Source organism: Mauremys mutica, chromosome 3, assembly GCF_020497125.1.
Source record: "Mauremys mutica isolate MM-2020 ecotype Southern chromosome 3, ASM2049712v1, whole genome shotgun sequence".
NCBI lineage: Eukaryota > Metazoa > Chordata > Testudines > Geoemydidae > Mauremys > Mauremys mutica.
In genome coordinates this window covers 6,524,912-6,540,923 of record NC_059074.1, presented here as the reverse complement: position 1 = coordinate 6,540,923, position 16,012 = coordinate 6,524,912, and the positions used below count along the sequence as shown (strand labels likewise).

General features: G+C 47.9%; 1 protein-coding gene across 1 annotated transcript in view; it reads left to right on the top strand.

Annotated features, from left to right (window-relative positions):
- LOC123367552 (nuclear GTPase SLIP-GC-like) overlaps positions 1 to 13,332 on the top strand; it is an 82,759-nt gene extending 69,427 nt beyond the window's left edge. Inside the window, exons 18-19 of the mRNA XM_045011870.1 lie at positions 9,919 to 10,009; positions 12,787 to 13,332. Coding sequence (XP_044867805.1) covers positions 9,919 to 10,009; positions 12,787 to 12,854 — 159 coding nt within the window. The 3' untranslated portion in view covers positions 12,855 to 13,332. The remainder of the gene's footprint in view (positions 1 to 9,918; positions 10,010 to 12,786) is intronic.
- Positions 13,333 to 16,012: the final 2,680 nt, after the last annotated feature.

The following is a 16,012-nucleotide window of genomic DNA, read 5'->3' as shown; positions in this document are numbered from 1 at the left end:
CTCTCAATCCCAAAGTTAAAATTTGGATAGCGTGGGGTTCTGACCCAAAGCTTAATTGACCTGGTTCTGTGGATCCAAGCACGACTACGCCACTGTGACGGAGCGATTCTGGCGGGACCCAACTGAAAGTGCCAAATCAGGACCAATTGCTCAAACAGGGCAGTCACAGCCCTAGGCTGGGGTTTTTCCACCTCTAAGGCCAACCAAACCAGCCAGACAAAAAGGACTTTGGTCTCACCCCACTGGCTAACCACAAGTCACACAAGCAATTTCCTTAGACACTCCAGTCTCCCAGCATCACCACCAGTGCACTCGTCCTGGGGATGAATGGTTATGAAAACCAACACCCCAATAAAAGAAAACGGTTCCCTCGATCCCAAAGGACCAAGCCCCAGACCCAGGTCAATATACACATCAGATCTTACCCACAAATCACGCTGTTGCCAATCCTTTAGAATCTAAAATCTAAAGGTTTATTTACAAAGGGAAAAAGGTGGAAATGAGAGGTAGAATTGGTTAAATGGAATTAATTACATACAGTAATGGCAAAGTTCTTAGTTCAGGCTTGCAGCAGTGCTGGAGTAAACTGCAGGTTCAAATTGAGTCTCTGGAATGCATCCCCCACTGGGATGGGTCATCAGTCCTTTGTTCAGAGCTTCAGTTTGTAGCACAGTCCTTCCAGAGGTCAGAAGCAGGATTGAAGACAAGATGGAGATGAAGCATCAGCCTTATATAGGCTTTTCCAGGTGTAAGAATCTCTTTGTCTTCACTGTGGAAATTTACAGCAAGATGGAGCCTGGAGTCACATGGGCCAGTCCCTGCATACTTTGCTGAGTCACAAGGCGTGTCTGCCTTCTCTCCATGGGTCCATTGTGTCCTTAATGGTCCTTAATGGGCCATCAAACAGGCTAGGCAGAGCTAACACCAGCTTGTCTGGGAGGCTTCCCCCAGAAGCACAGCACAAACTTGAAATACAGACAGCATAGAGCCAACATTCATAACTTCAACTAAAAATGATACAGACATATAGACAGCATAATTATAATCAGCAACCCAGAACCTGGTCTTAGACACCTTATATGACCCCCTTTACTTAGGATTTGGTGCCACTACAGGACCTTGGTTGCAACCCATGTTCTATATGGTCCCCATTTATATCAATAACGTCACACTGTTGGCAAACATGTATTTGTTCAAGGAAATCACCTACTTTTTCGCATCACACAGCTTCGGCTCCTTCACGGACTGCCCCGCCATCCCCCTCGCAGAGGCTGGCTCAGATTAGACGCCGAAAGAAAAAGACAAGGGACGACATGTTCCAGGAACTGATGGCCAGCTCCAGAGCGGAGGCGGCAGAGCAGAGACAGTCGAGGGAGAGCCTGTGTCAGCAGCATCGCACACACCTGGAACGGGAGGATAGGTGGCGGCAGGAAGACCAGCAGGCGACTCAAACGCTGCTTGGTCTAATGAGGGAGCAAACGGACACGCTCCGGCGCCTTGTAGATGTTCTGCAAGACCGCAGGCAGGAGGAGAGAGCCCCCCTGCAGTGCATCTGCAACCGCCCTCCAACGCCAGGAAGTCCTGTCCCCCCCTCACCCAAAGTGACAAGAAGGAGGGGCGGTAGGGGCCGTGAGAACTGTCACTGCACCGCAGCAGAGCGCTAATGTACAAGACACCTCTCGCGCTGTAAATCTGTAGAAGTTCTTCCCTTACAGGATCACCCAGTCCCAAATCCAAGTTTCAACCCCCCACTGTGTATAACATTATTAAAAGCGGTTTGCTGTTACTCTCTGTTTCCGTCACGTTTCTCGTGTCAGAAGACTTTGTGTGTGTGGGGGGGGATTTTTAATTGCAGTGCATAGCCCACATTACCAGGGTACAGACTTGGGGGCAGGGTCAACTGCAGGGCACACACAGACTGCAGTCACTAGGCACCAGGGACAGTCTGTGTGGTGTATGCTGCCCCGGGTCTTTCCTTGATGTGTAGGGTCCTGGTGCCTGACATCCCCGAATGTAAAGGCAGGCTTCCCTTCACATGCATTTGGACCGTAGTCACGATCCTCCCCGGTGCCCCGAGCCCCAAAAAGAGACCTCATCCAGGGGCAGATACTCACCCTTCCCCCACACCCCTCACCCCTTCCAACGCCCAAACCCACAGCCGTCATGGTAACCCCTATCCAAGGACGGCACCCCTCGCCCCTTCCTGCAAACCCACCCATCAGTGCACACCTTAACCAGCACAGAATGCTTCCATGTTTCAACGAAGAAACAGAAATGCAAAGTCAACGAAAGATTTATTATTAATTACTAAAACATGTCCTTAGTTTTAAAACGTCCTTGGGAAGTGGGGAAAACTTGGTTTATGATCAGGCTCTCTTAAAATCAAGTGGACAGTCACAGGTTACCCTGCTCTGCGAGGAAACTCGCTTTCAAAGCCTCCCTGATGCATATCGCTTCCCGCTGGGATATTCTCTCAGCACGGGTGTCTGGCTGATCGTAAACAGCAGCCAGGCGATTTGCCTCAACCTCCCAAGCGGCCAAAAAGGTCTCGCCCTTGCTCTCACAGAGATTGTGGAGCACACAGCAAGCAGCAATAACTACGGGGATATTCTTTTCGCTGATGTCAGAGCGAGTCAGTAAGCTCCGCCATCTCCCCTTGAGACGTCCGAAAGCACACTCCACCACCATTCTGCACTTGCTCAGCCGGTAGTTGAAGAGTTCCTTTTCAGTGTCCAAGGCGCCTGTATAGGGCTTCATGAGCCAGGGCATTAGCGGGTAGGCCGGGTCCCCGAGGAGCACTGTAGGCATCTGCACATCCCCAACCGTTATTTTGTGGTCCGGGAAGAAAGTGCCTGCCTGGAGGCGTCTAAACAGACCAGAGTTCCTGAACACGCGCGTCATGAACCTTGCCCGCCCACCCGACGTTGATGTTGGTAAAACGTCCCCTATGGTCCACCACAGCTTGCAGCACCATTGAAAAGTAGCCCTTTCGGTTAATGTACTCGCTGGCCTGGTGGGCTGGTGCCAGGATAGGGATGTGAGTCCCATCTATAGCCCCACCGCAGTTTGGGAATCCCATCGCGGCGAAGCCATCTATGATGACCTGGACATTTCCGACAGTCACTACCTTTGAGAGCAGTTGCTCAACGATTGCGTGGGCTACTTGAATGACAGCAATCCCCACGGTAGATTTGCCCACGCCAAAGTGGTTCGCTACTGACCGGTAGCTGTCTGGCGTGGCAAGTTTCCAGAGGGCTATGGCCACTCGCTTCTGCACAGTCAGGGCTGCTCGCATCCTTGTGTCCTGGCGCTTCAGGGCAGGGGACAGCAAGTCACACAGTTCAAGGAAAGTGCCCTTACGCATCCTGAAGTTTCGCAGCCACTCTGTGTCATCCCAGACCTGCAGCACTATGTGGTCCCACCAGTCTGTGCTTGTTTCCCGGGCCCAGAATCGCCGTTCCACACCATGAACTTGACCCATTGCCACCATGATCTCCACTGCCCGGCGTACCCTGCTTTGTGAGAGGTCTGCGCCACTCTCCTCACCGTGCTGCCGGAGCCTCCTCGCCCGGTTTCTCAGCATCTGACTGTGGAAGAGGTGGACGATAACGTGCGAGGAGTTGACAACGGCCATAAGTGCAGCGATGATCGCAGCGGGCTCCATGCTCGCAGTGCTGTGGCGTCCGCGCTGTAACCGACCAGAGAAGGGCGCGAACAGATTTCCCGCCGGCGCTTTCAAGGAAGAGAGGGAGGGCGGGATTGACGGTTCAATGACGACACATTTTTCCCCCCAGCATGCATTGGGGGGAAATCCCACAATTCCAATGGGCAGCGGGGAGTGCGGGAACTGTGGGATAGCTTCCCACAGTGCACCGCTTCCAAAGTCGAAGCTGGCCCCGTGAATGTGGACTCAGAAGTTCGAATTTGTGTATTTAGTATGGATATACAAATTCGACTTATTAAGGTCGAATCCACAAATTCGACTTAAGTAGATTCGAAATAGTCCTGTAGTGTAGACAAGCCCTAATTTTAGAAGCTGCTGTTTAACATTGTCCCGAGATACTAATGGCATGGAAATTGTGTTATCATCATTGTATGGTATGTGTGTGACACTCTGTACCTCAAAGTAGCACCCTGGAACCCCCATATTCATTACTGTCATGTGATTGATATGTTTTGTACAAAGCCTGCCTTGTGAGGTATCATTTAAATGTCTTCATCTTTTGATCCTTAATGTCCTGTTGAATCGCATGTGCTATCATTGTATGTGAAGTTATGAAGTATTGCTGTATGTATTACTGAATATGTTGTGAGGTTGGGAGACGCCCACAGCCAGCCTTTCAGTGGCAGCAAAGGACCAGCCAGACATGTGCTGATGGCCCATTAAAGGGAATACACTCTCCGAGAGACTTCTCAGAGAGAGCACGTGCGCAATGGGAAACTACCTGTCCAATGGGGGCTGCCTGACCCCATGGCACAGCAAGGATCTTTCTCGCTGCTGGAAGAAACTATAAAAGAAGGACAGTGACATCACCACCTCTCTCCCCCTCCCCATCTCAACACCTTTGTCTGAAAGACAAAGACTTTGACCTGGGGAGGTTGGTCCCAGGCTGGAAGGGAGTCTAGTCTGCATATTGAGGAGCTGTAAGCTACATGTAACGTTTGTTGGGGTGAGAGATGGCTTGAATCAAATCTTACTTAGACAGTTTAAGTTTAGACTGCGTTTCTATTTTTATTTCTTAGGTAACCAACTTTGATTTCTCTTCCTGCTACTTATAATCACTTAAAATCTATCTTTCTGTAGTTAATAAATGTGTTTTATATTTTACTTAAACTGTGTGTTTTTGGTTGAAGTGCTTAGGGAATCTCAGCTCAGATTACCAAGGGCAGTTATATGTCCACTGCCATTTTGTCGGAGTGGCGAACTAATTAAACTAATTGCACTGGCCGAGGAAGCCTTGAGCAGTATAAGATGATACATTTCTGAGGTGCAAGGCTGTGGGCTGGGGCGATGGACTGGTGCTTCTCTCTGTGTATTCATGAGTGGCTTGGAGAGTCTTCATGCAATTTAGCTGGGCATGGGTCTTTACCTCTGTCATAGGTTTATTCCCCACTTGGAGCTTTTGGGTTCACAAGATGGGGACCTGCATGGACTCCTCTAAACTAAAATCCTAGTTTAGATTTGGTACACTGCCACCAGTCAGTTTTTTAAGTGTCTGACACACTGCCTGTTCCCCCAAAACTTTCCCTGGGGAACACAGATTCAAACCTGAATCTCAACACAAAGGGAAACAAACCATTTCCCTCCTCCCCTCTCCTAGTGCTTAGGAGAGATACCTGATTCAAACTCCTTGAATCAAACCCAGGAGGAACTCACTCTTCCCCCCTCCCCTTCCCCTGAATTTCCACAAGAGAAGGAATTAACCAAGTCCAAAGAAAAGAAAAGAATTTATTAAAAGAACAAAAAGAAAGTACACTATCTCTGTAATACCAGGATGGAACAATACACAGAGTCTAACCTATAAACCTGGAGAGAATTCCCCCTCCCCCTTTCTTTTTCAGTAAAAGCAAAGTAACAGCAAACAGAAATAAAGAATTTCCTTTAGCAGACACACAATTGCAAATGTAGAAATCAAATTATAAGACTAATCCGCCTTTCTAATTAATACTTACTATTGGATAGTAGGAACTACTCCAGGAGAACTTGGAGACATGTCTGGCCTCTCTTAGATCCAAAGAGAGAACGAACAATCCAACAAAGGACACAGACAAAGCTTCCCTCCACAGAGATTTGAAATTATCCTGTCCCTTGATTGGTCCTCTGGTCAGGTGTTCCTCAGGTTACTGAGCTTGTTAACCCTTTCCAGGTAAAAGAGACCTTAACCCTGATCTGTTTATTTATGACAACCTCCTGATAGCTGAGTGATCCCAGTGCCTGGAGGGGTTGGCTGCTGGTCACTGGCATAGCATTGTGTGAGAGAGCCCTGTCTGGATGGCTAAGAGAGCACAGCGGTCACATAGTTCCAGCTTGTACCCTGGGGATCCCGTCACAATGAGCAGACCATGAGTTTTTCCCTAAATACAGAACAGAAATATAAGAACGGCCACACTGGGTCAGAACAAAGGTCCATCTAGCCCAGTGTCCTGTCTTCCAACAGTGGCCAATGCCAGGTGCCCCAGAGGGAATGAACAGAACAGAGAATCATCAAGTGAGCCATCCCCTGTCACCCCACTCCCAGCCTCTTGCAAACAGAGGCTAGGGACACCATCCCTGCCCATCCTGGCTAATAGCCACTGATGGATCTATCGTCCATGAATTTATCTAGTTCTTTTTTGAACCCTCTTAATGTCTTTGCCTTCACAGCATCCTCTGGCAACGAGTTCCACAGGTTGACTGTGCATTGTGTGAAAAAAAATGCCTCCTTTTTTTTTGTTTTTAAAGTTGCTGCCTATTAATTTCATTTGGTGGCCCCTAGTTCTTTTATTATGAGAAGGAGTAAATATCACTTCCTTATTTACTTTCTCCACACCAGTCATGATTTTATAGACCTCTATCATATCCCTCCTTAGTCATCTCTTTTCCAAGCTGAAAAGTCCCAGTCTTATTAATCCCTCCTCATTTGGCAGCCATTCCATACCCTAATCATTTTTGTTGCCCGTTTCTGAACCTTTTCCAAGTCCAATATATATTTTTTGAGATGGAGCGACCACATCTGCACTCAGTATTCAAGACGGCTTCTTATCCACACTGAGACAAAGAAACCATTAGTGTGGAATACTGTGTGTGTGAGAGAGAGGTGGGGGGAAGCACGCTGACATGCTCTCAGCCCCCCAAAACCCCACCTCTCTCCCCCCACATACACACAACACACTCCCTGTCACACTCCATTCCCCCCCCCCATTTGAAAAGCACGTTGCAGCCACTTGCATGTCGGGATAGCTACCCATAATGCACTGCTCCCAATGCCACTGCAAGTGCCGCAAATGTGGCCACGCCAGTGCGCTTGCAGCTGTCAATGTGGACAGACTGCAGCACTTTCCCTACTGCGCTCTCCGAAGGCTGATTTAACTCACAGCTCTCTACATCTGCAAGTGTAGCCAGGCCCTGAGCTTGATACGTTTATGGAGGGGATGATATAATGGGATAACCTAATTTTGACAATTAATTGGTCTTTGACTATTAGCGGTAAATATGGCCAATAGCCTATGATGGGATGTTAGATGGGTGGGATCTGAGTTACTACAGGGAATTCTTTCCTGGGTGCTGGCTGGTGAGTCTTGCCCACATGCTCAGGGTTTAGCTGATCGCCATATTTGGGGTTGGAAAGGAATTTTCCTCCAGGGCAGATTGGCAGAAGCCCTGGGGGGGGGGGGGGGTTTCGCCTTCCTCTGCAGTGTGGGGCATGGGTCACTTGCTGGAAGATTCTCTGCACCTTGAAGTCTTGAAACCATGATTTGAGGACTTCAATGGCTCAGACACAGGTTTGGTACAGGAGTGGGTGGGTGAGATTCTGTGGCCTGCATTGTGCAGGAGGTCAGACTAGATGATCATAATGGTCTAGGGGCGGTGCCAGGGTTTTTGGCGCCCTAGGCGCAGGGCCGGCTCTACCCATTTCCCCGCCAGTCCCGCGGCTGCGCATGCTCCACTGGAGCCGTGGGACCAGCGGACCCTCCGCAGGCACGCCTGCGGGAGGTCCACCGGAGCCGCCTGCCGCCTTCCCGGCAAAATGCCGCCTCCCCCAAATCCTGGCGCCCTAGGTGACTGCCTGGGTCGCCTAAATGGAAGCGCCAGCCCTGTAATGGTCCCTTCTCACCTTAAAGTCTATGATTTTATGATTCTATGTGGGCATACCATGGATTTATGTAGAGGCAATATGGTATTTTCTGTGTTATTATCTATCCCTTTCATAATGATTCCCAACATTCTGTTCACTTTTTTGACTGCCGCTGCACATTGAGTGGATGAATTCAGAAGACTATCCACAGTGACTCCAAGATCTTTCTTGAGTGGTAACAGCTAATTTAGACTACATTATTTATACGTATAGTTGGAATTATGTAGTCCAACGTGCACTACTTTGCATTTATCAACATTGAATTTCATCTGCCATTTTGTTGCCCAGTAACCCAGTTTTGTGAGATCCCTTTGTAGCTCTTAGTTAAGTCCTAAGCAGACTGCAATCTTGAGTAGCTTTGTATCATCTGCAAATTTTGCCACCTCACTGTTTACGCCTTTTTCCAGGTCATTTATGAATACGTTGAATAGGACTGGTCCAAGAACAGACCCCTGGGGAACACTACTATTTACCTCCCTCCATTCTGAAAACTGACCATTTATTCCTACCCTTTGTTTTCCTATCTTTTAACTAGTTAACAGTCCATGAGAAGACCTTCCCTCTTATCCCAAGACTGTTTACTTTGCTTAAGAGCCTTTGGTGAGAGGCCTTATCAAAGGCTTTCTGAAAGTACACTGGATCCACTGGATCCCCCTTATCCGCATGCTTGTTGACCCCCTCAAAGAATTCTGGTAGATTGGTGAGGTATGATTTCCCTTTACAAAAGGAAACCATGTTGACTTTCTCCAACAAATTATGTTCATCTATATGTCTGACAGTGCTGTTCTTTACAGTAGGTTCAACCACTTCTCCAGTACTGAAGTCAGGCTTACTGGTCTATAATTGCTGGGATCACCTCTGGAGCCATTTTTAAAAATTGGAGTCATATTAGTTATCCTCCAGTCATTTGGTACAGAAGCTGATTTAAATGATAGGTTACAAACTACAGTTAGTAGTTCTGCAATTTCACATTTGAGTTCCTTCAGAACTCTTGGGTGAATACCACCTGGTCCTGCTGACTTATTACTGTTTAGTTTATCAATCTGGGACAGTTCCTCAGATTTGTCACCTAAAAAGAATGGCTCAGGTTTGGGAATCTCCCTCCTATCCTCAGCCATGAAGACCAATACAAAGAATTAATTTAGTTTCTTCACAATGGTCTTATCGTCCTTGAGCGCTCCTTTAGCATCTCGATCATCCAGTGGCCCCACTGGTTGTTTTGCAGGCTTCCTGCTTATGATGTACTTAAAAAACATTTTGCTATTACTTTCTGAGTCTTTGGCTAGTTACCTGATATTTATTGAACACTATTGCCTTTTCTGAATTATTATTGATAATTTTATCTTTTCCATCTAGTAATGGTCAAATACCATATATCCGTTTGATAATGGACAATAATGAAGAATGCCATTATTAGGATTATTTGTTCCTAATATATTGTAAAAACTTCTTATTTTCCTTAACTCTGCTGACCATAGATATTGCTTTTTATTCTTTTGCTTCCCTTATCAGTTTTCTACAATTCCTAGTTCTGTTTTATATAGATTTTTATAAACTTCCCATATATATATAATTAGATATGCATAGACATATTGAGTTTCATGCAGTTCACTGTGTTCGGCTTTCTCAGATGAAACCTTAATAGATGGTTCTACTCTGAAAAGTGACTGTAAAAATGACATGGTGAGCATCATTTGTACTGTCACTCCAGATGAAATGTTCTCTGTTTACAAGCCACCTGCCAGTTCTGTAAATTCCCCTTGGGATCTGAGGGTCAAGGTGGGCTCTTTCCATCCTGCCCATCATAACCAGCAATAAAAGCTCTGCAGGGCAAACAAGTCCCATATTACACCTGTGCAGCCCCACAATCTTCACATGATGTCCTAGGTGGTATCTGCATGACTGGTTGGTGGCATTGCACAGGAGTGGTTGATTGTGGTTAGAACGTCACAGACTATTTAGCTGGTGCTGCACCAGATGGTGCAGACTCTGGTTCCTTCTCCCCTGGATGAGCTGACTGTTAGGATTGAGTTGCTGTGAGGTCACTTCCATGCTCACATGCTGTGCAATGTGTTTGCTGCAGGACTACATTGTGACAAAGTTGCAGACAGACATCTCCACCATGCTCAAACTCGCCTTGTCTCACCGGGAAGAACTCACCGAGAAGCTGCCAGGTAAAAGTCTGAAATCTCTTCCTGAGTATGGGCGTGGCTGCAGTCAGATCCCTCTCTGTCCCCGGTGTATGAAATGCTACTAGAGGCACGTTCGCCCTCGTGCAGGCTTTCCTACACGGGGCAGCGGCCGAACCAGGCCCTGACATGACACACAGGTGAACTGGCCTGTGTGTATGAGGAAAAGTCCACTGCCTTAGTACGTGGAGCTGCAGTGTGGGGGGAAGCAGGAACGACCTTCCAGCAAGGGCTGGATGGCTCAGTGGGGCTGGAACGTCGCTACTCCACCCTCCCTCCTTAAAAAGGGGTCTAATGCAGAAGGTCCCTGTGAGGGCAGGAGCTGCTTTTTATGCAGATTCAGTGGCCCCAGTCAAGAGTGTTAGAGCCTTCCCAAGGGTGTGGGAAGGCCTCTTCCCCCCCAAGGCCCCTTCCCCCGCAACCTCTCCTGTTCCCCCAGAGACCCTGCCCCCGGCCAAGCTGGAAGATGGAGCTAGGCCTGGGGGCCGAAAGCAGTCCCCTGCCTGTGTCCCTGCCTCCTGAGTCCCCCACCCAGGGAAGGTGGAGGGTCTGCGGCTCCCCACAGCTGCCCAAGGCTGGAGCCGGGTCAGGGACAGAGCCATGCGGGCAGCCGTGAGCAGCTGTTGCAGACACTCCACCTCCACCTGCCCTGCGCTGGGCAGGGAGCCCAGGGGGCAGGAACACGGGCGGGGGCTGTTCTCACCCCACACCCCAGGCAGGTCGAGAGTCTGCCGTGGGTCCTACAACTGTCCGGGCTCCTTGACTGGGCTCCACATTAGCCCGGCCATGGGATGGGGCCTTGGAGGGAAGAGAAGGGTGTCAAGGCTTTATCCCCACTCTGGCACTTTGAGTGCAGAAGGTGGGGGCCTGCAAGGATTTTAAAAATTAATGCTGGCCTCTCCAGGCTTGTATTACACTCCAAAGGTTACAACTTCTCTCTGACCTTGGCTTGGTAAATGCTGCCACCACCCAAATGCAAAAAAAAACCCTTGAGCCCAGGAAGGAGCACATGGGAATGCCCCCCTGTGAGTGCCCTCAAGCCCTTCATCCCTCATCCCCGCGAGGAAGAGCTGAGAAAGAAAACAAATGAAATTAGCTGTTGCCACCAGCTAATCAAACAGCATAGGCACAAACCTGTTAGGACACCAGAAATCCAGTCCTGTTCTTAAAAAAGGTAAATTTTATTAAAAACTAAAAGGAAGAAAATACATCTGGAACTTGGGCTTTTGCTAGATTTTTAAAAGAGCAATTCCAAAACTCAAGCCCCCAAACTAGCTTTCTTGGGGGTTCAGCTTAAAGGTTGCAAGCAAACAAAAGCATCAGGGGGTAGAGGAGATCCACAAGCCAAAATAAGAAATAAACCGGATTGTGTCTAACTAAACATTCCCTATCCAAATAATTGCTTCTAGCTTCTAGGTTTTAGTCTCCCATTGGCTCACTTGGTCAGGTGCCCACTCCTTTTCCTTTACCTGGGGAAATTTGTTAACCCTTTACAGGTAAAGCAAGCAGAGAACAGCCACCAAGAGGGACTTTATAGCTAGCTGGCTGGCTGGGTGTTCATAAAAGGGAGCTACCCTCCCCACTTCATTTATTACAGAGGGAAAGGGGGTGGGGTCCGCCCCGGTGAAAAGTGCATGGGCAGGGCCTGGCCACTTTCAAGAAGCAGGAGGGCTATGACCCCCTTCCCCCAATACCTTCCTTATACAACAGTCATGGAGGAGCTGCAGATGGAGCAGGGAGAATTGCATGGCCACCTTGGACCCTGGCCCACCCAACCAGAGACCTCCCCACATACAGCTTAGATACTCACAGCGATTTCTATTGACTTGAGTGGCTGTGGGGCTGGAATAAAGAACTTACCCAAGGGCTCAAAGGGATACTGACAGAGGTAGGAGTCAAACCCACAGTTCCTGAGTGCTAGGGCAGTGCTTTAACCACAAGGCCATCTGCTCTGTTGGTGGTTTTACTGCATCCTTCTGTGTGGCCTTGGGTAAATTACTGACTTGCTCTGTTTCCCCATCTGTAAAATGGGAATGAGACTTTACCCACCTTTCCAAAGTACTTTGAGCTCTATGGATGAAAAGCCCTAGGTGGGTGCTAAGTACGATTAACTCAGGAGTAAACGGATTAATAAGAGTGGGCGTTGTCTACACAGGCATATGGCCCATCCACAACTGCTATTGGCAAATATCCCCAATGGCCGGCAGCGGGACACTAGAGGGGAAGGGCTCTGAGTCACTACAGAGAATTCTTTCCCAAGTGTCTGGCTCACGGGTCTTGCCCACATTCTCAGGAACTAACTGATCGCTGTATTTGGGGTCAGAAACGAATTTTCCCCCAGGTCAGATTGGCAGAGATCCTGGGGGGTTTCACCTTCCTCTGCAGCACAGGTTTCTTGCTGGTTTGAACAAGAGTAAAATGATGGATTCTCTGTAACTTGAAGTCTTTAAACCATGATTTGAGGATGTCAGTAACTCAGCCAGAGCTGAGGGGTCTATCACAGGAGTGGTTCTGTAGCCTGCGATGTGCAGGTCAGACTAGATGATCATGATGGTTCCTTCTGGCCTTAAATTCTGAGTGTATGAGGTATTAAAGTCCCGATCCAGCAAAATACTTATATACATAAAATGGTAACCCTTGTTTTCCTTCGTTTGTGTGGGAGATTAGAACACTTTCCTCAGTACATAATAAAGGGAAATAGACAATTCTTGTTCAGAAGAAAGAAAACGAACCATGTTTTAATCCGCTTTTCTTTTTTGCAGACCTACAGGAGGAATACCAAGAAATTGAAGGGATTCACAAAACGCTGCAAAGAAAGAGACATTCTTAAAAAGAGACATCAGAAATTCTCTATCATAAAATCTGTGTTTTAATGATCTTATTAGAGACTTTTTTCTATAATTGTGTGTGGTGTTAATTGAGCTATTTCAATTACTTATTTTCTCTTGTTTAATAGTTTGTAAATCTGGAATTTAAATCACATGTTATTGTAATTAATTAGAGCATGAAATATAGGTTAAATGTCCCATCATGGAATGCCGAGAGAGTAAAGATACACTCTCATTTCATGAATTTGCAATGCATTGTAATAGTACCTTGTAGGCGATAACCATGTTTTTATACTCATTTTAGTCAAAATAGTTTGTTCATAGATTTTTAATTCCAAAATACAGAATATGCAAAAAGCCCAGCTTGCTAATGGTGGAATCAATTGTGAACATGTCAAATGCAGACTTGGATATGTTATAGCAACAGAACGAAAACTACTGAGGAATTTTTTTTTCTGCAATTTTTTAAAATGTTCAGGTTTTGGGGGGAAAAAATCTGCAAATTTTGTTAGTTGCTTAAAAAAAAGTCAGTTTTTTCCCTCTGTTTTCATAAAAACCAAAAATGTTCCATGAAATGGACTTTATTTGCTAAAATTTCTGTTTCATCAAGAAAATGTTTTGATTGAAAAGTTTCTACTGGCTCTTGTGATGTCCTGTCCCTTGAAATGTGCAGGGGGTTCTGTGCCAAAGCCTCACTTTCAGGGTACTTTCAGTTTTGCAGCCAGAGCAATAAAAGCGAGCGCAGCAGACATCAGCTCCCTCTGTCTGAGTCTGTCTGTCTGACTGGCTCCAGAAATAGAACATTTGACGACATGGAATTTCTATCCCACGCTAGGATTGCCAACTTGGTAATATTTAAAAACTGGACACTCCAGCAGGAGTGCCGGAACCTCCCCTCTCCTGCCTCTTCCCCCTGAGGTCCCACCCCTGCCATGCTTCCTTCCCCAAGGCTCTGCCCCCGTTCGCTCCTATTTCCCCCTTCTTCCCCTGTCACTTGCTGCTCTTCCACTCCCCCAGGTCAGGAGGGACTCTCATCGGCACAGCCGGGATTGGGAGCTGCAGCCGCCTGACGCAGGTAGGAGGTGGCCCTGGCTGAGTAGGGGCTGGCACGGATGATGATCCAGTACCTCCCCCACCCACAGTAACCAGACATTGGGTGTCTGATCAGTAGATCTGACCAGACACTGTCAGGTCCTCTCTTCGACTGGACTGAGCACCTGGCTAGGTGACCAGATGTCCCGATTTTTATAGGGACAGTCCTGATTTTTGGGTCTTTTTCTTATAGGATCCTATTACACCACCCCCCCCCCGTCCTGATTTTTTCATACTTGCTGTCTGGTCACCCTAGTCCTGGCCATCCTATCCCATGAGTGTCCAGTGCTCCCACTGCCTGACCAAGAAGCTGAACAAGTAAGCAAATAATGCTATAAAAAGGGGATTCACTTCACCTAGAGGTACAGGCTGTCCTGGAACAGCAGGAACCAGCCAGCTAGAGAAGGAGACGTAGGGAAATAAAGAGAGAATGGCAGAGAAGGGTTGTGCAGTTACTTCCAGAACTGTTCAAACAGAGCGGTGCCCCGTAAGCAGGCAGACAGATTGATTGATATCATGCGAGCCGGCAGGCCTGCACACGGCTTAGCCTGCATTGAGGGCCTATAGCCAGCAGAGAGAGCCCACGTACAACCAAAGGAGTGTGGAAGCACACAGCCAGCAGCGTGTGATGGATCACGGATGGGGCCATAACAAAACAATTCCCCGTGGAAAAGGCGTCCAGGAGGCGTGAAGTCCAGCAGGACAGCAGTGAAATGGCACCGTTTGTGGGCAGTGTTGGGGAGTTCAACGGCGCCTGCGAATCATGGGTGGTTTACCTGCAACGTTTTCCGCAATTGGTAACCTGCTGCACAGTTGCAGACAGACAGCGAGTTTCAGCCTTGCTGTCAGTGATGGGTCCAAAGGCACGTGGACTGCTGGCATAAGTGCTGACTTTCTAATGTGTCAGGCGGGGGGGGGGAACCAGGCCATGCCCCCACTCCACCCCTTCCCCCAAGGCCCCACCCTGCCTCATTCCACCTCTGCTCCACCCCGACCCCACTTCTTCCTCCAATTTCCACCCCCTCTCCTGAGCATGCCCTGTCCTCATGCCTCCCCTCAGCACCTCCTGCATGCCGCGGTACAGCTGATCCATAACTGGCGGGAGGCATTGGGGGAGGGGGAGGTTCTGATGGGCTGCCAGTGGGTGCCAAGCACCCACCATTTTTTTTCAGCACCTATAATCCTTGGATCTGCCATGTATGCCACACTTAGTGCAGTGATGCAGGGACATTTTTCTCCTATTCCATCGATGATAGCAGAACGATATCAGATTCATCAGCAACATCAGGGAAGAAGAGAGTTGGTAGCACAGTTTGTTGCCAGTTTAAGGAATTTGTAAGAGTATCGTCAGTTCGGACAAACATTAAGTGATGCCCTGCACAGCCAGTTAGTCTCTGGATTACCCAATGACCAGGTCCAGAAGAAGGTATTGACTGTATCAGTGCTTACATTCAAGAAGGCTGTTAAAGTAGCAGTTGCAATGGAGACCACAGAGGATTCTCTGAAATTTAGTGTGAACCAAGAAGTTCACCTCCGGCATCAGCAAGACAGAGGACCACGGGAACATAAGGAATTTCCATGTGACCATTGTGAGCAAACTACGTGCTCTGAGAAGGATTGCTGGGCGCATCAGGTTATTTGCGGAAAATGCCAGAAGAAAGGACACGTCACCGTGTCCTGTCACACAGTTTAATGTCCAGCAACACGGGTAACCATATATCCAAAAAGACACCTCTGGGGACTAAACATAAGAAATTATAGAAGTCAGAATTTCATAATGTGGGAAAAGATAAGAGCTCTCGTGACACTGACCAAGACCTTACACTACACGTATTATCAGAACCTGGAGTCAGAGATAGCATCTGGGTCAGAAATGGCAGTCGGATCTCCAATCAGAGCTGGAGTCAGTGATGGCATCTCTTTGATTATCTTTGGAATTTGGACATTCCATACCTATCGGTATTGTTGGCATATTATCTTGGAGATCATAGAATTATAGAATATTAGGGTTGGCAGGGACCTCAGGAGGTCATCTAGTCCAACCCCCTACTCAAAGCAGGACCAATCC